The sequence below is a fragment of the Strigops habroptila genome, chromosome 4, assembly GCF_004027225.2.
Source record: "Strigops habroptila isolate Jane chromosome 4, bStrHab1.2.pri, whole genome shotgun sequence".
NCBI classification, from domain to species: Eukaryota; Metazoa; Chordata; class Aves; order Psittaciformes; family Psittacidae; genus Strigops; species Strigops habroptila.
In genome coordinates, this window is record NC_046358.1 from 59421306 (window position 1) to 59446084 (window position 24779).

Below are 24779 nucleotides of genomic sequence, written 5' to 3' on the forward strand. Positions count from 1 at the left end.
TGTGAACAGATCATTCACTTTGCCGTATAATCAAGGTTCTGCATGTTAAACTTGCCCTTCATTAACCAGAGTACTGTTGAATTCTGATTTACAGTCTCTAAAACATTTTTGTTTGCTAGCCCTTTCTTAAAAGGTAAGGTTTACCTCCACTTGTTAGGCATTTTTGATCTTGTGAATGTGTTGGCTTTGAGTATCACCAAATGCGAAGGTAAGAAAAAAGTGAAGCCCTGTAATACTTTAGCCTATGAACACTCGCAATCTACAAGCATTTGTTCTTGTACAGTTGGATGGAGGGCTTCCTCCTAGATCTGTACCCAGTATGTGAATTTCAGGAACCAATTCTTTTTTCTCTCCTCCAAAAAAGGAGCCACCATGTGCAGTGAACAGGAGTGTACTTCTGACCAGAGATCAGAGTGATTGGACTAGAACTCTTAACAGAGTACCTGAATGATAAAAAGGGTGTTGATAGAGTTCCTAAGAACAGTGTTCAGTTCTGGGCCCGCCATTACAAGAAAGACATTGAGGTGCTGGAGCGAGTCTAGAGAAAGGCAACGGAGCTGGTGGAGGGTCTGGAGCACAGGTCTGATGAGGAAAGGCTGAGGGAACTGGGATGTTTAGTCTGGAGAAGAGAAGGCTCAAGGGGAACCTTGTCACTCTCTACAGCTACCTGAAAGGAGGATGGAGTGAGGTAGCAGTCAGTCTCTTCTCCCAGGTAACAATAGGACAAGAGGAAATGGCCTCAAGCTGCACCAGGGAAGGCTTAGATTGGGTATTAGGAAAAATTTCTTCCCCAGAAGGGTGATCAGGCATTGGAACAGGCTGCCCAGGGAAGTGGTGGAATCACTGTCCCCGGAAGTGTTCAAAACCTGTGTAGATGAGGCCCTCAGTGACATGGTTTAGTGGTGGACTTGGCAGTGCTGATGTAATGGTTCTATGCTGATTCTATGATTCTGTATTAGTTACATCAGAAATGCCCGGTGTCTCTTCCTGGAGCAGCTTTGGTAACTCAGGTTCTCAAAGTTAAAGGCTCTCTACTTATTATTGACTTCTATATGAGTTAGACTTTGGTGTGTAATCAGATTAGGTATCCTTAAAATTTCTAATGGGATCCTTGAAAATCTGCCAATGGACTGTTTAGGTTTTCTGATGAATTGTTTTAATGGAGCTCTGCCTTGCTATTTGGTTAAGTCTTCAGAGTAGCCTCAGGCTGCTTACTTTCCAATTTCCTTGTGTTATCTGTAGATAAATGTCTACCTTATTGGAGCTTAATGGCCAATTAGCTGAGTCAAATGAAATCTGAAAATACAAAAAGCAGTTCTGATCGCTGGCAGGATCTTCTTGTCCCAACCGAGGCTGAATCCAGAGCTGCTGGCCTGCTGGCTGCCTTGTACATAGTCTCATGAGGACAGTGTGTTCGGCCTGTAGAGCCTAGTTTAGCTAATTTTCACTGCAGTGTTGGTGCTTCAATTGTTTGCTCATCAGTAGCTCCAAAATTAGGCAGCCCACTCTTGTGAACGGACTTTCCCATTTAAGAAGCGATCAGTGTAACTTCCTTTGGACCTGTATCAGAGACACCTTTGTAAGGCCTGTCGGAGCCTGTTAAAATTAAACCAACACAACTTAGACTTCTAAAATACCTGGTGGTTATCTCTTTTGAACAGGAAGCATGTCTGATATGAGGTATCTCAAAGAGGCAGTGACTTTTGGGAAATCAGGCACTCTTTCCACCTTCACCAGTCTGGCCCTTGAAGGTGGCATGAGTTGGGTGTTTGCACACGTAAGCATTCCAAGCTGCTCTGCACATCTCTGTAAGAAAACACACTTGACATAGACTTAGTAAATATTCCAGTGTTTACGTCAGTTTGGAAGGACTGTGTTGGCCTATTGTTTTGGAAAAAAATGTGTTACTGAAATGCTGTAGTAAATGTTTTGGTTAGAGAACAGTTTGAGTGAGCTCAACTGACAACACTAAACCCTAAGTGTAAGCAGCTGTACCAAGAGCTTGTCATTGCATGATTCCAGGGCACAGTTGTTTTGGATACCTTGAAATCTACAGATTCATAATTGTTTTCTAAACAAGCTTCCCAAGTTGTTTCCTGCTCCTTCCACAATGCTGCTGCTTCATTAAATGCTGCTTCAGCATTAAACAGAGTTAAGGGATAGGTACGTATGCATACAAGAGGAGAACAAAAGTTGATACCATAGCAGGTATGAACCATACCAGGTTCATATTGAGACCCTGTGAGTGTAAAGAGGAGGGCAGTTAATCTCTGTATCTAAAATGACTTTAATTTTTTAGGTCCAGGGGATCACTTACCTCTATAAAATCACTGTGTGGTAGTTGAGCAGGCAGGAGTTTGGGAAGCTGGAGTTTCATCACCTAGAGGGTGGGCCTACCTGTATTTTAATCAGAATCTCTGGACTGAGTATTAGCTGGAATATATATATATATATATGGGTATTAGACACCCCATTCCTGGCAGTGTTCAAGGCCAGATTGGACGGGGCTTGGAGCAACCTGATCTAGTGGAAGGTGTCCCTGCCCGTGGCAGGGGGTTGGAACTAGATGAGCTTTAAGGTCCCTTCCAACCCAAACCAGTCTGTGATTCTACGATACCTGCTCAAAGATTTTTTTGTTGTGACTTTTCATGTTTACTACTGAGGAATAAATTATTCAAGATACACCTGTGGCCTTTAATATTAATACTTTGCATTTTTTATTAGGCTTCTTAAATAGCAGTTTATATATTTGGAAAACTATTGATCAGTATATATCTTCAGGTACCCATCTTCTTGGCATCTGGGCAGCAGGGAAATATAAATTATGGATACTTGCAACATTCCCATGGGATAGGAGAGCATTAGTAATCATTAACTGATTAGGAAGACTGAAGCCAAGGAAAGCAGAGTAATGTAATCATATAAGACATCTGTGGCAGGGCTGAACCCCTGTCTCTGGTCTTCTTAAATTCCACCCAGGAAGCTGCCGTTTCCTGAAAGGGATCCTGTCTGCAAGGCTGGATTGTGTCACAAGTGCTGACATTAATCTTCCTCCTCCTGAAGCTTGCATCACCAGCATTCCTGTTGGGAGCAGACTAGGAGTCGGCACACTAGCATTGAACCATTGTAGTGTTTAACGTGTCATTGTGGTGTTTCAACACCAGCTGGGTGATGTACTGCTGCCAGTTGGTGTAGCCTCAACACTGGCAACTGCTGTTGAGGGTGGAAGCTCCAGGAGTGTGGAGAGTTATGTTTAAGTGCATGTGGACAGCACATAGGGCTGTCCGTTTGGTAAGCCTGATGAAGAACTGGGAAGGGGCAGGACAGGTAACACAACGTGCAATGAATGGTCATGTCCTCCTGTGTCTGTTTGGTTTTTAGTAGTACAAATAGGTAGTGGCATCAGTGGGAAGCTCAGGTGGGAAGTACAGAAGGAGTAGACTGTGTTCTTTTTCCTAAATTACTTTTATGTGTTAGTAATAGGGAATGTGCCTGTATGGTACCACTGACAGCCTTGAGTGGCTGGCAGGAGGGTTTTAAATCCAAGACTGAGTTCTGTGGCTTTCTGCTGAGCTTCTGGTTGAATTTATTTACCTTGGAAAAAAAGTTGGCTGACTTGAAGACACACTGTATACAGGCTTAAAATATCTTGAAATAGTAAGGCTTGAATACCACCTTTGCTTTCTCAGGAGCAAATACTGCCACTGAACATGTAGATCACATTTTAAAGTGGTTTTTCCCTAGCTGCCCTTTTTTGAACACAGCCTTTTTTTTTTTTTTTTTTTTCTTTTTTTTTCCCCCTTTGACAAGGTAGTAAGATGTAGTTACTGAAATTACTTGATTTTGTACATGGAGCAGTCACCGTGCCTCTCTGAAGAGGGAGTATTTCACACATGGGTAGAGTGGGACACAAATCAAGGTGATGTTCAAGTAGATGTACAAGTAGAACCAAGATAACATTCTAGAGATAACAGTGCTCCTTGGCAGTGCACATCACCAGGCCTATTGTTTGCTGTCTGCCTTGCTTTGTGCCTTACTTGAAATGGAGATACCACTTACCCACCTCAGCTTCTTGAGTTTCATAAAGGCTGGTAAGTGCTTGGTATCCCAGAGTGAGTCTCATCAATAATTCATTATCACTTAATTGCTGGAGCTGATTTCTGATTGATTTGGTAAGTAGGACACTAGGAAATAGCACATTTCCCCAGTCAGTTCTGCTTTGCTGCTTCTGCCAGCCTCTCATGGGGGAGTTGTCCACATGCCTTCTCACTCTGCCATGGATGCTTTGCCCTAGGGCCACGATAAAACTGGAGGAGCTTGCAAAAAGAACGGGATAGGCAGCATCAGGTGGGGTTTTGGATTTTTTCTTGCATCAGTAGCTTGCCCAAGAAAGGCTGGACCACGAAAGCTGGAGTTGGAGGGTTCAGCTCACACCGTCACTGTGTGTCACTTCTACATCTTTTGGTTGCTCAGATAGAGAGGCTTCTCCTGGATGTCTTTCATTCCTGCTGCTTCCCAAAAGTGCTGAAAGTTCTGCTTGTTCTGTCTGTTGCTGCTGCCTATAAGCTAGTCTGAGAAGACTGTTTCAGTTGTCCCTTTTAGCTCACACATGAAACACATGAACACCATGTAGGACACCTGCAATCTGTGTTATGTTTTCCAGGAACAAGGTTGTTTGGCGCTAGAGTCCTGGGCAAGTTTTAGCATTGCATTATATTCTCTGTATCTTAGTTTTCCCTTGATACTGTCAGCTAGTTCACGACTATGGGTCAGTGTACGTGGTCAATAGTAATTATTATGTTTGTGTTAAATTCCTGAATCAGAAATACCCATCTACATAACTTGCAGAAGATCAATGAGTGTGTAAATCTTTCCTTTCTGTTATATATTGTTTAAATTAGTTAAAAAAATAATTGCATAGGAGGTTAGAAAAATGGGAAATCCATCACATTCAGCCTTTGTTGAGTGATTGAAAAATTGAAGTTAAATGAGTTGTATTTATTAATTGAGCTTCACACCTTTTTCCTTTCTAAAAGGGACTAACCCTTGAGTAAAAGAGAAGCCCTGTTGCTTAAGTAGAAGGCAAAGACAACTGAAGTGCTTTCAGTATAACGGGCAACTATATAGCTAATTTCTCCTGCAGCCGCTCCGGTTACATGGCCATTAACAGTTAAATTATTAATAAAGTACTGCTGAAGGAAGCTAATGTTGGTTATCCTCTTTCCTCTGTGCTAGTCACCAGGGACACAGGGGTCTCATTCCTCAAGCAATGTGAGATGGAGACAGGCTTTCTTCCAGACTTGATGTGGAGAACGTGGCCAAGTTGTCAGTGTCTTTCACAAGGAATTTACTCTATGTTACAATGAATGATGAGCAACCTCTTACCTACTGGTTGAGGCCTGCCTAGAATGAACGGGTTTGGGAGGCTCTTGCACTGGTGTCTCTGATAGCCAGAACACCCTGATGTATTGTCATGGCTTAACTCCAGCTGGCAACTCAGCCCCACACAGTTCATTATGATTGCTCCCTGCCCTCCATTGGGATGGGGGAGAGAATGGGAAGAGTAAAAGTGAGAAAACTTGTGGCTTGAGATAAAGACAGTTTAACAGGTAAAGCAAAAGCCACGTGCACTGAAGCAAAGCAAAACATGGAATTCATTCACCATCTCCTATGGACAGGCAGGTGTTCAGCCAGCTCCAGGACAGCAGGGCTTCATCATATATAACGGTGACTTGGGAAGACAAACACCATCACTCTGAATGTCCTCCCCTTCTCTCTTCTTTCCCCAGCTTTACGTGCTGTGCGTGACGTCCTATGGCATGGAGCATCCCTTTGGTAGGAGTTGGGGTCAGCTGTCCTGGCCGTGCCCCCTCGCAGCTCTTTGTGGGCCCCCAGCCTGCTCCTGGTGGGGTGGAGTAAGGAGCAGAAAAGGCCTCGGCTCTGTGTAAGCGCTGCTCAGCAGGGACTGAAACATCCCTGTGTGATCAACACTGTTCCCAGCACAAACCCAAAACACAGCCCCATACCAGCTACTATGAAGAAAATTAACTCTGTCTGAGCCAAAGCCAGGCCAGTTGTGTAATATGAGTCACAGGTTATCCAGTGACATCACCTGTGTCTCATGATGGTGTTTGTCCTGTGTCCCAGGCTTGTTCTGTTCTGCTGAAGTGGCATGTCTCCTGCTAACAGGAGTGTAGAGCTGCCCTGTGAAATTGCTGTGGCAGGTTGTCACTAAGATTAGTGTTAAAGTACCCTTTTTTGGAAGTGTCTTGAAGGATAGTGACTGTTTGTCTGTTTGTTTGTAATAAAACCAAGATTTTAAAAGGTCCTGAATTCATGGTCTATATGATTTAAGTGCAGGATTCATCATCCTTGCAAAGTATTTTTGTCATTGTAATGGTGATACATTTTTATTTATTTTTTTTTTTTGGTGCTAGTGTGCTGATCTCCATATACTTCAGTGATTTGCCACTATTGGGTAACATAAGTGAAGGAAAAATTTAGGGAAGATAATTATGTTAAATTAAAACCCCCTTCTACTTTTGTAGGAGGAAAGTCTGCTCTTCATTATGTTTTTTTTCCATTCGCTTTGCATCTTGTCTGACGTATATGATCTCTTTCTGAAGTATTTAACTAATTTTCTAAGGCTATAGCAGGGTCCATTACCTCAGGGAGTTTTGTACCTCACCTGTGAAGGCCTGTTCCTCTGATCCCAATGAAGTGGATTCAGAGAAGAGAGAAAACCTCAGTGTATGGATAACTGTGGTTAACCGCACTTTCCGACTGGGAAGGTGGGAGCTGTGGCTCTGCAAGTCTTTGACAGAAAATGTGAGCAGAATGTGTCAGCTTGTCTTTTAAGAATCAGACTTTAAGAAATGAGTCTAAGAAGAATCTTGGGTGCCTTTTTAAGGAAGTAATTGCTCCCAAGTCTTTTCAGTTCAGGTTTCTCCAGGAGAAAAATGATTTTTGGATGTTCAGCACCTCTCCTACAGAGACAGGCTGAGAGAGCTGGGCTTGTTCAGCCTGGAGAAGAGAAGGCTCTGGGGAGACCTTAGAGCAGCTTCTGGTGCCTTAAGGGGCCGACAAGAAACCTGGAGAGGGGCTTTTGACAAGGGCCTGTAGTGACAGGACAAGGGGGAATGGCTTTAAACTGACAGGGGGGAGATTTGGATGAGATATTAGGAAGAAGTTCTTCCCTGTGAGGGTGGTGAGGCCCTGGCACACGTTGCCCAAAGAAGCTGTGGCTGCCCCATCCCTGGCAGTGTTCAAGGCCGGGTTGGACGGGGCTTGGAGCAACCTGGTCTAGTGGAAGGTGTCCCTGCCTGTGGCAGGGGGTTAGAACTACATCAGCTTTAAGGTCCCTTCCAACCCAAACCGCTCTCTGGTTTTGTGATTCCCATTCTATTAAATGTGGGCCAGCGTGTTTAAAGTGAGATTACATGTTGCAGCACCTCTGGTCCTTTGTAAGTCTGCTTAGGTACTTTGTTAGAAAATCTAAATCCAAATGAGCAGCAGCCAGTAAGGGCTGCAAGTGGTTTGAGATGTTGTTCTGTCCAGTAAGAATTGTTGTAGAGTAAGATGATTGAAGAGTTACTGTAACAGCAGCGATGCACAGACACAACAGCTCATGGAAATGCAAAGGCTGGAGACTGCTTTGCTTGGTTGCTGCTTGTTTTAAGTGGAATAGGAGAAACCTTGGTTAGTGTTCAACTAGTGGTCTGTTTTGACAGCAGTAGGTGTCAGTTTAGTACTACGTATTATCTACCAGAACATCCTTTAAAATACCTATTATGTTCAGTGTGCATTGTCTTCTGAACTTCTTGTGGGGTGTGGGAAGGACAGAAAGGAAGGTGCAAATGTATGTGAGTGGTAATGGAGAGCCACAGTTAGAGCCAGCCAGTTGCTTATTTTTTGAGGCTGTAAAAGAAATGTGAACATGGTTGTTACAGAGAAAATATGTTCTGGTTTTCCTTGTATTTCAAAGACATCTCTTCCTGCTTGCCTTATGTTACACAGATGTGATAGCTGCTTGGCAGAAGTCTTGGCATTGCATGGCATTAGCAATTCTCTGCTCACTGACCTGAAAGAAATAGCTGTCGAAACTCAGAAATGCAGGGTTTTGAGCTGTGCTGCCTTATCCAGTCAATACAGTGGGATTTTTTTTCTTTATTTCTTTCCAGAGATTAGGGGAAAAATTAGACAAGCTTCCATGAAGTGTGATAGCTTTCTTTTAATTGTGGTTAATCAAATACAGTCTCAACCAGTAAAAAAGCACAGTGTGTAAGACCCACTACACTAAATTTACACCCTGCAATTTTCAGACATTAGCTGCCGCTAAATTGGCAGAGAGACTGGAGTCAAATATACCTGCTTTGCAATTATATCTGCTGCATTGGTAATTATGGGAATGGCCAACTAGGCCAGTGAGACTGAAAATTAAAATTAGCCCTTAATGTCAGCATGCTGAAACTGCTGTTTCATTTGTGTATTTATTCATCGAGACACTCGAGAACCTCCGTTATGGCCAGTCTCAGGTGCTACTGCAAATGATAATGCTTGCTTCCCTAGATCCTTGAAAAACATATTGGCACATCTATGAATGTAGTGCATCCTAAGTTTGGGGGTTGTGTGAAAACAAGTGTATCCTGCCTTGGAACCAACTAGGTACACGCTTTGAGAATAATAAATTTATCACTTAATATGTAGAAGCTGTGTCTCTTGTCTGAGCATCTTGAGTTCTCTGGGTTACTGAGATGTTATGGACTTCTGTTTCTGCTGAAAAATTCACAAAATTCCTGAGAATCTTGTCTGTTCCTCCTGGTCTCCATCTGTGTAACTCTGGGGGTGATTCCCCTGCTCCGCGGTTTGGTTCCACACTCTGTCTGGACACGTCTGGATAGGAAGCCCTCCCAGCTTCTTCAGAAAGTTCGCTTTATAGCAAACATAAATGTGCTGGATGCCAGGAGGAATGCGGAGCTTTCAGAATTTGCTCAATCAGCAAAAATGATGCATGGGTTTATACCAAGGTTTTGAAGATCTCCTAAGTTTTGAGGGCCGCAAAGATGCTCTGAGGGCTGGAGCACCTCTCTTATGGAGACAGGCTGAGAGAGCTGGGCTTGTTCAGCCTGGAGAAGATAAGGCTCCTGGGAGACCTTAGAGCAGCTTCCAGTGCCTAAAGGGGCTGACAAGAAACCTGGAGAGGGGCTTTTGACGAGGGCCTGTAGTGACAGGACAAGGGGGAATGGGTTTAAACTGACAGGGGGGAGATTCAGATGAGATATTAGGAAGAAGTTCTTCCCTGTGAGGGTGGTGAGGCCCTGGCACAGGTTGCCCAAAGAAGCTGTGGCTGCCCCATCCCTGGCAGTGTTCAAGGCCAGGTTGGATGGGGCTTGGAGCAACCTGGTCTAGTGGAAGGTGTCCCTGCCTGTGGCAGGGGCTTGGAACTAGATGAGCTTTAAGGTCCCTTCCAGCCAAAACCATTCTGAGATTCTAGGATTTTTCTCCTGCATGCATCCAAAGTTTTTCTGCTTTTTGCTAAATCTTCCTCTGTCTTCATTCCTGTATTCTTCACTCTTCACTGTACTCTTAAATGCAGCAACTATTGAAAGAGCCAAAGTCCAAGATCGCCTATATCGCATACAGCCCCCTGATTTTACTGCTAGTTTGAAAGCAGTTTATAATACATGGTTTGCATGGAAAGGGTCTTGCTATGCAGTATTTACTGTAAAGAACTCATCACCAGTGCCTTGTGGAAGGTTGCAGAGCCACACCACGCACCCCACATTATTTTCCTCCCTGTGCTGGGGGCACTGCATGTGTTCCTTTATGATGGAAAGAAGTTGTTGTGCTCAGCTCAGGCTTCAATGAGCAAGTGAAATAGATAAGGTGAAACTAAACTCTTGTGAAAAGAATGAGCTCTCACTTCAGTATAATCCCTGCCATGTATTTTCCTAACAGCATGTTTCCCATTGACAGAATGCAAATGCCATTTATTTTTCTATTGTTGATTTGCTTACAGGAAGCAGCAGAAATCTAACCCATGCAGCAAATACCGAGTCACTTTATCTTCTGTATAGATTTTTGTTATTACTGTATAAAGCGCATCAAAGAGCTCAGTTTAAATGGGAGAAAAGCATGCTTTAGGTAGGTGGCTATAAAAGCTGTTATTTTTCACTTGAAGTGATTATTTTCTAGGTCTCTGGTAGTGATTAGGAGAAATTCCCAAATTCAAGTAAATCACTAGTTGTTGTATACATCTGTCTTTCCTGAACCCTATCTTCTGCCCTCACTTAACTCTCTTTTGAGGTTTACCTAGTGCATGATGTGTCATCAGAGCTACAAGGAAAGGGCAAATGCACATGATCTTTTATAAAAGAAACCTCTTGATTCTGAAGTATTGGCAAAATCTCTGCAAATAGACCTAGGGCATGACATTTGAAGAGGTTCATGTCCTGTGAAGTCTCACTGTTGAATTAGACCAGTGTATTAGTGGTGATCTCCAAAGCATTGCGAGTGTGCTGTGAGTTCCTGGATAGTCTAAAGGATGTTGCTGAGGCTGCACCATGGCTTGTTGTGTTTTCAGTATAGGGTGGAAGAAAACTGGCTCATTATAAGCCAGCCTGGTGGTCCTGTTAAATCAAGGCTTGAGTTTGGCTTGTGATGTTAAATGCATTTTTTTCTAAAAGGATTTTTTTTTTTTTTATCATCTATTTCCAGGTAATTCTTCTGTTTAGGGGCACTGGCTGTGTGCCATCACTGGCACCTGGCACAACCCCTCTCCTCTTAAACTGTTGCTTTTCCTAATTGTCTTCTGCTAATTCTGGTAATTTTAGCGGTTGCTTCAGTGTATTGTTTGGAAAACCATTGTTGTTCCTCTTCCAGATATTTTTAGGAAGCCTCAGGAGAGAGGTTTCTGGTCTCCTTGTTTTCTGTTCTTGGGGCAAGACTTCAAAACAGGAGCTGAGTTGCCTTCCCAGGGGAGGGAAGTCTGCAGATCTCTCTGTGTCTAGATTAAAATTGTGGTTATCTGTCATCAGTTTCCTCACACTTGGAAATTAGCCCAGTGTTGTCGAGTGACAGTTTATGAGATTTTTTTCCTTATTGTTAAGGACACTGATGTTTTGTTTGTTACTCTGGCACGCATCCTGGCCTTTCCTGGCTTTGCCCCCTGTGCGGAGCCTCACATCCCAGCTGTGTCTAGCTGGCTCTTTTCAAGGTGTGGCCTTTTCATGTAGTCACACAGCCCCACTTCACTCTTTGTTACCAATATCACAGCTTGCTTTCTTCTCCTGATGTGGAGCACCGATTCTAAATGCATAAATTACTCCTGCTAGCATCAGGAGTATAATATATAACATGTAATGTGTAAAATAGCAGTCCTGCATGTGGGTTGGGGTACTCCCAAGCACAACAACAAGCTGAGCAGAGACTGGATTTAAAGCAGCCCTGAGGAGAAGGGTTTGGGGATGTTGGTTGACAAGAAGCTCCCCATGATCCAGCAGTGTGCGCTTGCAGCCCAGAAACCACCCGTGTCCTGGGCTGCATCACCAGCAGCGTGAGCAGCAGGTCAAGCGAGGGCATTCTCCTCCTCTTCTCTGCTCTGGTGAGACCCCCCTTGCAGTGCTGCGTCCAGCTCTGGGGACAGCAACACAAGAGGGGCGAAGAGCTGTTGGAGTGAGTCCAGAGAAGGCCATGAAGATGTTCCAAGGGCTGGAGCAGCTCTGCTCTGGAGACGGGCTGAGAGAGCTGGGCTTGTTCAGCCTGGAGGAGAGAAAGCTGCAGGGAGACCTTAGAGCAGCTCTAGTGGAAGGTGTCCCTTCCCATGGCAGGGGTTTGGAACTAGATGAGCTTTAAGGTCCCTTCCAACCCAAACCATTTCAAGTTCCTGTCATAATTTATCTTGATTATCATAATTTATTCTTGATTTGCTTATTCCACCATGTTCACTCAGTGAGTTAGCTTTCAGAGCCTGGCTCTGTCTCTGGCACACCTGTTATCGAATGCTTATTCACCAGTAAGGTCTCAGCATGGGATACCAGCCTTTACCACCTACATGCTTGCTAGGACACAGCATGGCATATCTGGTTCTGATATGCAGCTTTCCTTACTGGGGAAGACTTCCATATGCAGCTGTCAAGACAATTATTGCTCTTGAAAACTTGCCTTTGCTGCTTAAAGAAGGAATTGTGGCATAGTTGTTAAGGACAAGCAACTCTATTAGCCTAAGTAATATCTGTTGGAGTTGGAAATGGAAGGAGTGGTTTTGTTTTAGGTTATCTGGTTTAGATAGATTCTGAGAAGAGACTACAGTCCTTGTCTTCCTCTTAATCTCTTAACTCATGCCACAGCATCAAGAAGGTGTTTGGGCTGTCCCTCCTTCTAGGGCATGTGTGTTCCTCTCCCTCTCCTCTGGGGTGGCAGATGTGCTTGAAACTTGGTGGTGGGTTGATGCATAGAGTGGTGAGAGCGAATAGCTTTTAGGTAAACTTTTTTTAAGCTTGCTGCCCACTTGTGTATAAGTTTTATGCAACTGGATAGTAAGACGGAAGACAGGAATTAACAGTCAGGGTTGAAGAAAGATGTGGCAGCTAATGCTGATTTGTATCATTAAGCTGCTGAGGAGATACACCATTAGCTAATCACAGCTGTGTACAAAAAGCAGCTGTGGTTAGTTTGATGTAGTGCTTCTGAAACTGACCAGTAATCATAGACTCCTAGAACGGTTTGGGTTGGGAGGGATCTTAAAGCTCATCTAGTTCCAATCCCCCTTCCATTAGACCAGGTTGCTCCAAGCCCTGTCCAGCCTGGCCTTGAACACTGCCAGGGATGGGGCAGCCACAGCTTCTCTGGGCAACCTGTGCCAGGGCCTCACCACCCTCACAGGGGAGAACTTCTCACTAATATCTCACCTAACTCTCCCCTCTGTCAGCGTAAAGCCATCCCCCCGTGCCCTGTCACTACATACCCTTGCCAAAAGCCCCTCTCCAGATTTCTTGTATCTGCGTAGTGCAAAAAAAAAAAGAAAAAAAATAGTCCTTTCAGAAACAAGTCTCAAAGAGCAATTAAAAACTTTGACAGTAGACGTTCAGATTCTGTGTTGGGGAAACTGAAAGTTAACTGTGCTAGGTAGTAAAACAAACCAATGGCTCTCCAAGGTGCTCATTGTTACATGGAGTTTCTGTTCATCACTTCTGTTCTAGGTTATTCCTTTAAATATGATTAAGTTTTGGACATTGGACTTTTGTTCTGGACCTGCTAGGTATTGGTTGGGCAAATATTTTTTTTACCAGCTCAGCTCAAATATGTGTACCTGAACCATTATGCAGCTATGCTGCAAAATCCCAAATTCATTTCAGACGTCATTGTTCTTTATTCCTTTCTTGCCCTTCTTGTCATTCAGTTGAATCATACATTCTTTAATCTTAGTGCTGACTTTGTGCAAGAATTACTGTCCAGTTCCACCATTTGCTTCACTGGTTTACACAAGCTTATGATTTATGCTGGGCAATGCTGCTGGAAGTCTCCTGTTGCCAAAGAAGATGTTAGACAAACAGGGCTGTGTTTGAGAGAACAAGTAGCTAAAATCTGGGTATAACAGGAGAAAGTAACTATACCTAAAGGGGGCTGACAAGAAACCTGGAGAGGGGCTTTTGACAAGGGCCTGTAGTGACAGGACAAGGGGAATGGCTTTAAACTGAAAGAGGGGAGATTTAAGTGAGATACTAGGAAGAAGTTCTTCCCTGTGAGAGTGGTGAGGTGCTGGCAGAGGTTGCCCAGAGAAGCTGTGGCTGCCCCATCCCTGGCAGTGTTCAAGGCCAGGTTGGATGGGGCTTGGAGCAACCTGGTCTAGTGGGAGGTGTCCCTGCCCATGGGAGGGGCTTGAAACTAGATGAGCTTTAAGGTCCCTTCCAACCCAAACCATTCAGTGATACACAGATCTGCATGTAATTTGGTTTCATCTCACATGAATGTTTAAAGGCTAGATTTATGGGTGACTGATTACGCCCTGCATTGAGAGAGCACTTTAAAATTTCGTGTTCTATTGTGTTTTGCAGACAGAATATAATTGTCTCAGCAGATTGTGAACTAAAGGCAATTTTTTATTGAATACCTAGCAAAGATCCCTGAATCAAGCACAGACTGGTTTGGTTGGATGGGACCTGTCCAAGATTAAATATAACCTTCAAATCATTCCCTAATAACCAACCATTTGGTTTTACCTTACTACACCATGTGCAGGAAGTGAGTCATTGGAGTTTCTGCTCTTTTGACTAGGCCTGATCAATTTTAAATCTTGAAAATGCTAGACATTGAATATATTGCATCTTGTGGGTCACAGTTGGAAAACTGAAAGAGGGGAAGTTGAACCTGAACAGTGAGCAGTTCCTTGAATAATTTACCCACTGCTTTTGCAAAGAAACGTTTTTGAGTACTCCTATTGCAATGGGACTGTCAGTCTGCCTTTACAAATAACCCTCATGACTTCCAGTGTTGCATATGCAATGTAATCATCAGGCAGTTTAAATGAGGATAGGGGAGGATAGGGATTAAAACTGTTCAAGAGGATTTAAGTTGTCGATAATCACTGGCAGGTGTCCTTTACTTGTGACAGATGGCTTAGGTGTTGTTAGAGGCTTTGCGGCAGAGCAGGAGAGAGCTTGTCTTATTCTTTGCTTCCCAAAGCCAGCCTGAATGTGCACTGGGATGCTTTTTTGCTGTTCTGGCAAGGTGCCTTTGCAGTAGTGCATAGCAAAGCAAATAAAGCTGAAGACTAGCATTTATGGGAATTTGAGATTAATGAACATGCAGCTGCAAACAACTTTTTGGATTCTATTAAAGGTGTTCGTTGAAGAGATGGAAAGTAAACTTCATCCTCATTAGTGTACTTTCCTACCTGTTTGGTGCTGTTAATAGGCAATCTTTTATGCACTACATGCTTGAATTCAGTATAGGGCTTTCTTAAAAACTAATGCCCTCTTTTCATTTTAACATGGGTAAAGTGTAGTAAAGAGATTAAGTTAGTTGCTACAGATGCTTTGTATGGGTTCAGGAGTCCTGACTTTGCTGTTCCCTCATAAGCATGCATTGGCTCTGCCTTCCGTTTCAGTGCAGCGACCATTAAGCCAAGCCTGCCATAATTCCACTCTTGTTACCTTGCTGATAACACTTTTATAGCCAGCAAAGTTTATGTATGCACATGTTAAACTGAAGTTTATAGGCCAAGCATAATGTTTGGAGTTTCTTCACACTCAGCTTTTGAATTCCTCTTCTGGGTGCATTATCTGCATTAGTAGATATCCATAAAGTAGATGCAGAGCGAGTCAGATATTTCATGTCAATACAAAGAAGTATGATAAGATACATCAGTCCTTAGTGGCTAAATTTACAGGAGCAGCTGGACCTGAAGCATTTGTAAATGGTTTTGCAGTCTCTGAGGAATCAAGTCTCATAATATCTTAGCACCATTTGTTTGCCATCTTTAAGATGATGGAGGAAGATCAAAAATTTTTGTTCAAGTCTGCTGTTACAGCTCACCTTCCTCTAGTTGTGATGTGTTTTGCTGGTGTACGAATACTGGCAGGTATTGACGGTCATGTCTTTTTGATGCCATCTTGCTTCAAAATCCAGCTACTGACACGTTCTAGTTTCTCTCCTTTTGTTTTCACCACATGTTGCAGATTTCAGTAGAGAGCAGATTTCAGATGTGCTGAAAACAAACCTGGTGTGGATTTACACCAAGCAAAGGGATAAGCAGAAAGAAAGAATGAATTAATTCAAGTATGGAACATGCTGCGTGTATCATGTGATAGGAAAGTATCCAGAGTACCTCGTCAGCCTCACAGCTCCATACCAGCCAGGATCAAAATAATTCTCCTCACATTTGAAAAACTTTAAGCAGTAATCCATTGAAAGTATCCAGTACAGATCCCAGGATTCCCACAGACATGCCAGAAGGTTGGCAGTGAAGAGTTCACACTTCATCATTGGCAACAGATCCTTTTTGCAAAGAGGCTGAAGTTACTGGCATGGTTCATGAGGGTGTTGAACACAGAAGTGTCTTGTATTTCTTCCTCAAAACCTCCTTGGCCAGGGTGACTATCTACTCTTACTGATGATACTTTCTTATACAGAGGCAGCAGTGTTACCAGTAGTGATCTGTTCAGTAATGGGCACAGTTCTCTGGAGTGCCTCCAGGTAAAGTTGTTGGTTTTTTTTTTTTGTGAAAGATATCCTTGACTTGCTTTCTTAATACAGTGTGAAGTGCTCAGTATGACTTATCCTTTTATTTATTTTTCCCTGATTCTTTTTTCAGTGAGTATTAAATATTTAGATGCGAACATTTTTGGAAGTGGCTGCTAAAACAGATTGACTTTCCTTACTCAGACCCTTCAAAGTGAAACACAAGTCCCTTTTTTTACTCAGCCCAGATGGTATGCTTCTTAAAGTGAGCAATGTGTTGCAGTGAAAATGGACCACTTCTATCCCTTTCTTCCCTTCCTCCTTTACTTAACTGCAAACGTCCATGTAGCTCATATTTGGGCTGAATTCAAAATTAGTCAGAGGCTTCAGGGTAAATATGTCAACTATTGGAAAGCCAGCTCTGCCAGATTGAAGGGATTTCTGCCTCTGCCCAAAGGCAGCATAGCAAGTTGGCTGCACAAAACCTGACATTGGTATGGACCTTATTAGAAAATGGACAAGATCATAGAATCACAGACAGGTTTGGGTTGGAAGGGACCTGAAAGCTCATCCAGTTCCAACCCCCTCCCATGGGCAGGGGCACCTTCCACTAGACCAGGTTGCTCCAAGCCCTGTCCAACCTGGCCTTGAACACTGCCAGGGATGGGGCAGCCACAGCTTCTCTGGGAAACCTGTGCCAGGGCCTCAGCACCCTCACAGGGAAGAACTTCTTCCTAATGCCTAATTGCAATCTCCCCTCTGTCAGTTTAAACCCATTCCCCCTTGTCCTGGCACTACAGGCCCTCGCCAGAAGCTCCTCTCCAGATTTCTTGTTGGCCCCTTTGGGCACCGGAAGCTGCTCTAAGGTCTCCCCAGCTGAACAAGCCCAGCTCTCTCAGCCTGTCTCCATAGGAGACAGATCTGGTATCTGTTATTAGCTAGAAAATTGCCCAAGTCTAGATGAGGCTTTCACATTAGTGTTGGCAGCATGATTTTTTATTTTGAATATGCACAGCTTCCCTGTGGAAGTGGAGTGGGTTGGATGAGAGATGTAGGTATGAGATGAGACAAGAAGGTAGCAAAGAGCAATAGGGAGAGATCATAGAATCATAGAATACTTTGGGTTGGAAGGGACCTTCAAAGCTCATCTAGTCCAACCCCGCTGCAATGAGCAGGGACATCTTCAACTAGATCACGTTGCTCAAGGCCCCATCCAACTTGGCCTTGAATATCGCAGAACTTTTAAATCCTCTCTAATGAAAGTTATTACAACTTACAGGAAAGTCTTACATACTGACCTGAAAGCTATTTTTTAGGGGGAGTGTGGAGAAAGAATTTAGGTTCTGCTGTTGAAGCTCTTGGATGCTTTATAACCAACCTATATTTGGCCAATTCAGGAGTTTCTGGAAAACCTCATGCTGAGAGGGTCATTGTTTTGGCATCTGAATTTTCAAAAATGCCTTTACGGAGTGGATTCCTCCCTGGGCCTGCAGGAACAAGCTAGGAAAGGGTCTTCTCTGAAAGTGCTGATCCTGGCAGCTGTGATCTGTTTGGTGCCCCATGCAGTACTGAAGTGTGGGCCACTTGCCTTGCTGGTGTTGAACCAGGCGTTCAACACAAACCTGGTGTTGAGCCATAAAGACTTGCAGGCAGGTGGTGGGAGGAGGGATGTTTTTGTGACACCTCCACCCTTATCTGGGAAGGTTTGTGCTTCAGTTTTCTGCAGTATGGTCAAGTGCATGTTCCATAGCACTAGCCTGGAACGCAACAGATGAAGATGAAGGGAAGGATATTCTTCCTTCATCTACTGCCTTGGCTTGCAGCTTCCCTCCAACTTGACAATAGGACATGCGATTTTCGTGCTTGTTAAAACCACTGAGTGTCATTATCTTCTCTCACTGAACTCTGTGATTCTGTGATATCTGCATTCCAAAAGCAATGCACAAAGTGGGAAATGTGGTAGATTAAAATGACTGACTAGACCTGTGTTTAATCTTGAATCTTGAAGACAAATCTTTAGATTTCGCCCTTGTGCTGTTTTTATCCTGCTGCTATACCCCCTCCACTTGGCAGAGTCTTAGAGTGCCAACTGCCTTACTAGCCTGGGGGCAGATGTCCAGGGGACTAAATTAACACCAAGAACCTCAATTCTAAGTTAATTGAAAATTTAGTATAAATTAGTCAATATGCTATCCACCTCCTACCCCTTGGGTAACGGCAAAAAAATAGTCTGCAAAGCTAAGTACTGATGTGACAAAAGCTTGAGAGTATGGAGGTGAATTCCTACAGCCTTGTCCATTTGACTTGTGTTTAGACTGACTCTGTGAAGGAGAGATCTTTCTTTGTATTTTTTAACACTTGGCTTTGACCTGAGGATACATAGAAGCTGCATGTGTGTTCCTAAGAAAGAAAATAGCAAGATAGAAATCTGTGAACTGGGGAGTGTGAATGGAGAGCAGCTAAAATGATAATTTAGGGAAAAGAAAGTACTACCAAGTACCATACTTGGGATACTGATAGGATAATGAGAAAACTACCAGGGTCAGGATGCATTTGTCTTGTCTTCATTCAACCACTGATAAACACTTTGATCAGTGGTTGCTTCTTTTTGCCTCTTTTAAAATCCCCTGTAAACTTTTTTCTTCTTTGTCTCAGAGAGCCAACTGTTGCCTGGGAATAACTTCACAAATGAATGCAACATTCCTGGAAACTTCATGTGCAGTAACGGGCGCTGCATCCCGGGGGCCTGGCAGTGTGATGGGCTGCCAGACTGCTTTGATGACAGTGATGAGCGAGAATGCCGTAAGTGACATTGCTATGACTTTAACGTGCTTAATATTACAAGATTGGCTGGGTAGTGTTACCGGTGTGCTCTGTGGTGTGTATTAGGTAAGTAACAAAACTACTGCCAGTTTTTTAATTTAGCTGTTGTTAGAAAAAAATGTACAGCCTTCCTTATCATTTCAGGTCTTTAACATTCTTCAAAGTGTCCAATTTTAATACAGCACTTGGTAGCTGGTGCCTAAACCCCTATTCACAGATGGATAGATTGAGACAGACTTGATTTACTATTCTTTCAGTGGAAGACTGTGGTTTTTAGAGATCCTGTGTATACTGTTCCAGCACACTGTCCTAGTGCTTTAAGTTGACCTCCACTGTCATCGAGACTGCTTCCTTTCATTTCAAAATCATTGACTGTATCCTGTTATTTTTGATCTCTCAAAATGTAATTTTGAACCCTTTGAAACTTAATACTAACTTTCTGGAAAATACACCAAATGAGTTGGTTAATAATATTTACATGTTTTAATCTGTTCTACAGTACTCCTAGTTCTAGAGAGCTAAAAAAAGTCTGACCTGGTTCTCCTCTGTGATTTCATCTTTATCTTAGCATTAATTAAGGTTCAGTTCATGTTATTCAGCCATTAGTTAGCATTAAACTTTCTAGCCTATATGTTTTACCCAGACAGCAAGATGATGCTGCAGCATAACACTAGGATTTAAAATACAGCTGGGAGTGGAAAAAAACTTGAATTTCATGGGATTCTAGAATGACTGAGAAATTTCTGAGAAGTTACTGCTTTTCATCTGACCAATGTTGGTCCTTCACATATATACTTTATGGAGATTTTCATTAAACTGAAGCTGAATTGTAAGAAGCTTACCTTTCCCAGGAGGGACTTCCTTGGAAGTCAAAGACATCGTTAGCTTTGCTTATGGAGCAGAAGGAAGAAAGAATAGCTTCTGCCAAACTACCTGAGTAGAAATACCATGTTTTGTTAAAAGCTCTTGCTTCTTTAAAACTTGATAACTTTTCTTTACCCCCAGTTATCCATCCCTTTTAAAATAAGGGGGCTTTAATAACTGTGCTGTGGAAATCTCCATACATAGTTCTCCTTTAAGCCAGTGAGCTTTTCTCACTTTCTAAGGCATTAAAAGTATCTGTATAAAATATCTGAAGCTTTGCAGTCTCTATAAAGCATCAGGCTTGTGTTGCAACAGCAAGAAAAAAAAAGGGTTAAAAAAAATTAACCTGTCTCACTTAGATTTTACCATAGAATCACAGACTGGTTTGAGTTGGAAGGGACCTCAAAGCTCATCTAGTTCCAAGCCCCTGCCACGGGCAGGGACACCTTCCACTAGACCAGGTTGCTTCAAGCCCTGTCCAACCTGGCCTTGAACACTGCCAGGGATGGGGCAGCCACACAGTCTCTGCACAAGGACCCTGTGTCGAAAAAGTGGAAAATGGGTCAAAAGGTTGGTGTACCATTTTGAAGTAAATGGGTTATCTTTAGTGCTGACCTTTATATACACCTGCTGACATATTCCTTGGGGCCACACCATCACATTGTTGGAAGGATTCTTTTCTTGAGATTTAAGAATATGCTAATATTCTTAGTTAAACTCATAATTTACTCTTGTCATCTTTGTTTCCTATTTCCTTTGCTCTTTGTACATCTTTGTATTAGGTTATTACAGAAAGAACAAGGCGAACACTGCGAACAGCTTTTGTCAGCTAATGAGCAGCAGCTAGTGAGTGGTGGCATGTTGCTGCCTTCATCAGCTAACGAGCAGCAGATGGTGCAGATTCAGAACATGGCACGTCAGCCCTTCTAAGTGCCTGTCATGACAGCAGCCAGAATTAGAGACACACCAAATACCCAAAAGTCTAGATTTTCCTTTGTCACTCAGAGCCATTTCTTACATGCCAACTTTGCATGTTCAGCTATGAGCAAATAGCATCACACAGTGACTACAGTGACTAGCCCTGTTAAGCTGGGGGCTAAAGTGTGTAGGCTGTAGGCTAGAAAAACATCCTATGCAGGGATAGCTTGGGGCAGCACGTTCTCATGTTAGGAACCTCTGCCTGTTACGTGTTTCAGTTTCCACTTGCCATTGTGACACAAAGATAAGGTAAAGCAGGTTTTTGAGTCAATTGCTAAAAGGCCGTGTGATTCGAGTGTTGAGATGTCTGAGCAACAGGGCATTACCCATGCTTCTAAGAATGTGCTGCCAACACACTTCTGCACTGGCTAGCCAGAACTGGCCTCTGTAGGATGAGGGGTAATGGCTTTAAACTGAAAGAGAGGAGATTCACGCTAGACATGAGGAAAAAAATTTTTACGATGAGGGTGGTAAAATACTGGAACAGGTTACCCAGAGAGGTGGTAGATGCACCATCCCTGGAGACTAGTCTAATTACAGAAACTGAATACTTTCAAACTCTGCCTTCCTGCTAAAATGTGTGAAATGTTGGAAGTGTGGGGCTTGTTGGTTTTTTTAAGAGTATGATCTGGGATTTAACTCTTCCTCTAAAAAAGACTAAGTCTACCTTTCTGGTACCCTCCCTTACAATGTATCTCCATCTAGTGCTTTTTAAATGGCTGTGGAGAAAGCACAAGTCTGACAAGAAACCGATATGTAGGTAATATTTTTATACTGACTGCTTATGGCGGGGGTGGTGGCTTTAATATATGAAAGGACAAAATCTAACAGCAAGGCCAGAACTCAGGAACAGAGAAGCATTCTACCAGAGCTTTCACCCTGGAAAGATCATGGCAATGAAAATGTGCAGTTGTAGTAGGTTTTGTGTATTTATGTTAATGGAGGAAGCATTGTCATGTGCTAGGATTCCAGGCTTTGGGATGTTGTGCAAACAAACACCTTACAAAACTGTACAAAACTAATCTTCAGTGGTCCCATTCATATTTCTAATCCAGTAAAAATTTGTGTAAAAGGCTAATGAGTTCAAGACTTCTTTTCTTTTTCTAAATAATTTAAATATGTAGCAGAAAGCTACAAGTTCCTCTATAAAAGTAGTTGTATGTGTTGCAGTACTTGTACGTGTACACGTGGAAGACCTCTGGACCTCTGTTCACAACTTACAATCACGGGGTGCTTCTAAGCCTCCTGTTTTTGTTGCTGCTTACTGTAATCTCCTGGTTGACCTGGAATATTTGTTGCAGGTATATTCTGACAGACATCAGAATTCTTGAGCAAAGCTGAATATTAAACAATGCGTGAAATGAGCATCTGCATTACTTTGGAAGATGCTGTAAGCCAGCTGCTGATCTTTTTGTCACTTACTCAGATGGCTCTCAAACTTGGAATATGAAACTGGAATGAACTCTTGTTTTCACTCATGATCAAGCAACCAAATGCTTAGTAGTTATAATAAGATTTGTAATGATATGACCATGGTGAATGTTTCATTTGAAGCTCAATTACAGAAGTTTACACATGAGTAAGGACAAGTACAGTAACTACTTACATTTGATAGCTTTTTATGCAAGCATTTGTGGTGCTAATTATTTAATCCTTTTGATAGTCTGCTCTAGATGGGGGGGGGGGTCAGTAAATAGCCCGATGGGAGAGCTTGGAATGAGGCAAGTTTAACAGTTGGGTGGAATCAGTGGCATAACTGAAATAAAAAGGTCAGGTAGGTAGTAGTCCAGGATGGAGCGAGAGATCATAGCTTATCGGTACGCTGAGGTCCTCTGAGGAAGGTTGCCCCTGATACTGAAGTCCCTTAAGGGCAGCATTCTGTCCCGACTGAGTTCATCCTGAGTAACTTGGCAACTTTGAAGTAGTGCTTAATTTTTAGGGTATAACAGCTGGCCTAGATTTTGTCCTTTTGTGTGATGATAACTTCTAAAATACTTTTTCTAGTGAGAAATCACTTTATTGAAAGTCTGAAAAACAAGCTTTTTGTCTGTGCTCTCTTACGACATCTTGTGTGCTTTGTGATCATTTCGAAGGACTGAAATACAGACTTCTAGACTGTGAAAGAGTACTTTAAGGCCTTACTGTCTGGCAACAAGTAAAGGCCACTGACCCATAGTAGTCCAACTCTGAAGTGCTTTCTCTTTTTCCCCTTTTCCAAGGAAGCAGTTTACTCTTCATGGCAGCAGACTCCATTGGCTTTTTTACTTTAGCATTGTCCTTTCTCTCAATGTAAACTATAGTTTAAATATTGCCCACGTAAGTGAGTGATAGTTTACTATGTTGGAGGCAACTTCTCATGTTTCCTATGGGGCTAATTTTACTACATAAAAAACCAAAAAAAAAAACCACCCCAAAACAAACAGCAAAAAATTTGCTGCCTTTGAAATGAAGTACTTTTTAGGCTTGCTTTCTTTGAGTTTACATTAGTAATTTATGACTAGCAACTCTTTCACCTGAGTGGCTAAACAGGGAGCAAAGGCAAGAGTGACCCAAAGGCTTTTGTAGGTTCAGTGAACGTTCTACAGTTGGCTGTGTTATGGATCAAAACTCATTAAATTGTGGACCTGTTGGAGCAAGTCCAGAGGAGGCCACAAAGATGCTCTGAGGGCTGGAGCAGCTCTGCTATGAAGGCAGGCTGAGAGAGCTGGGCTTGTTCAGCCTGGAGAAGAGAAGGCTCCTGGGAGACCTTAGAGCAGCTTCCAGTGCCTAAAGGGGCCAACAAAAAATCTGGAGAGGGGCTTTTGACAAGGGCCTGTAGTGACAGGACAAGGGAATGGCTTTGAACTGACAGAGGGGAGATTGAGATGAGATATCAGGAAGAAGTTCTTCCCTGTGAGGGTGGTGAGGCACTGGCACAGGTTTCCCAGAGAAGCTGTGGCTGCCCCATCCCTGGCAGTGTTCAAGGCCGGGTTGGACGGGGCTTGGAGCAACCTGGTCTAGTGGAAGGTGTCCCTGCCCATGGCAGGGGGTTGGAAGTGGATGAGCTTTAAGGTCTCTTCCAACCCAAGGCATTCTGTGATTCTGTGAACTTCTGCCATAGTAGAATATTGTGAGGATTTTATACTGGGAATAGTATTCAAGTGCCAGCTTTTTCTAGGTAGGAAAAAGCTAGCTGAGAAGTGAAACTTTTCCATGTCGTTCTGCAAGACAGCCCTGTTGAAGATCTCTGTGATGCATTTGCCTTCTGTGCTGAGGCAGCTGAATGACTGCAGGTAGCGGTGGCTTTCCCACTAGGAACTGAACTGAAAATACTGTAGAGTCCAAACAGTGATTAACTAGCCCAAAATAACTGTTGGTATTAACTGTTAGGGTTTGTATCAGGTTTTGGGGTGAAAGGTATCCCAGTGCCATTCTGCTATGTTACATAGTGTTGCAAAATTGATCCTTCTCCACTCTGTAAATTCAAGTTAAAACCTGTTTTTCAGAGTTGAAAGATTAAAATCTAACTTCTTTGTGTAGAAAGAGTTGTTAAAGATATTTCAACTTTAACAAGTTGAAAAGAATATTTTTAACTCCATCATGTAGAGTCTTTACTGAAACGCTGCGCCTTGCCACACACGCATCAAGAAAGACTAGATTTACAGCACTGCCTGATGTGGCTGTGGCATATCTCGACATCAGTTAATGACAGCAGAGAAATTTAAAGTAGTTTATTGTCAAAGTCAGGAAAATACCTGTGGCTCTGCAATAATGCAGCATCTGCACACAATGGTTTCTGTCCGGGGAGCTGCTGTTCTTGCATGCAAGTAATCAAGTTTTGATTAGCTGAATAAATCATCATCTCTTGTTGAACTGAGGCGTGGGCGTGAAGCAGTATGAAGTTGTGTGATTGCTGCCTGACAGGGTTCTAAGGCAACAATTTGACTTCAAAGGTA

The 24779-nt window shown here is 42.9% G+C and overlaps 1 protein-coding gene across 6 annotated transcripts in view; it reads left to right on the plus strand.

Annotated features, from left to right (window-relative positions):
* LDLRAD3 (low density lipoprotein receptor class A domain containing 3) overlaps positions 1–24779 on the plus strand; it is a 128068-nt gene that overhangs the window by 10060 nt on the left and 93229 nt on the right. For all 6 annotated transcript variants that reach the window (XR_003991215.1, XR_003991214.1, XM_030484614.1 and 3 more), the window contains exon 2: positions 18835–18981. Coding sequence is in view for 4 of the 6 variants with exons in the window: in XM_030484614.1 (XP_030340474.1) it covers positions 18835–18981 (147 nt within the window). In the remaining 2 variants the exon portion in view is untranslated. The remainder of the gene's footprint in view (positions 1–18834; positions 18982–24779) is intronic.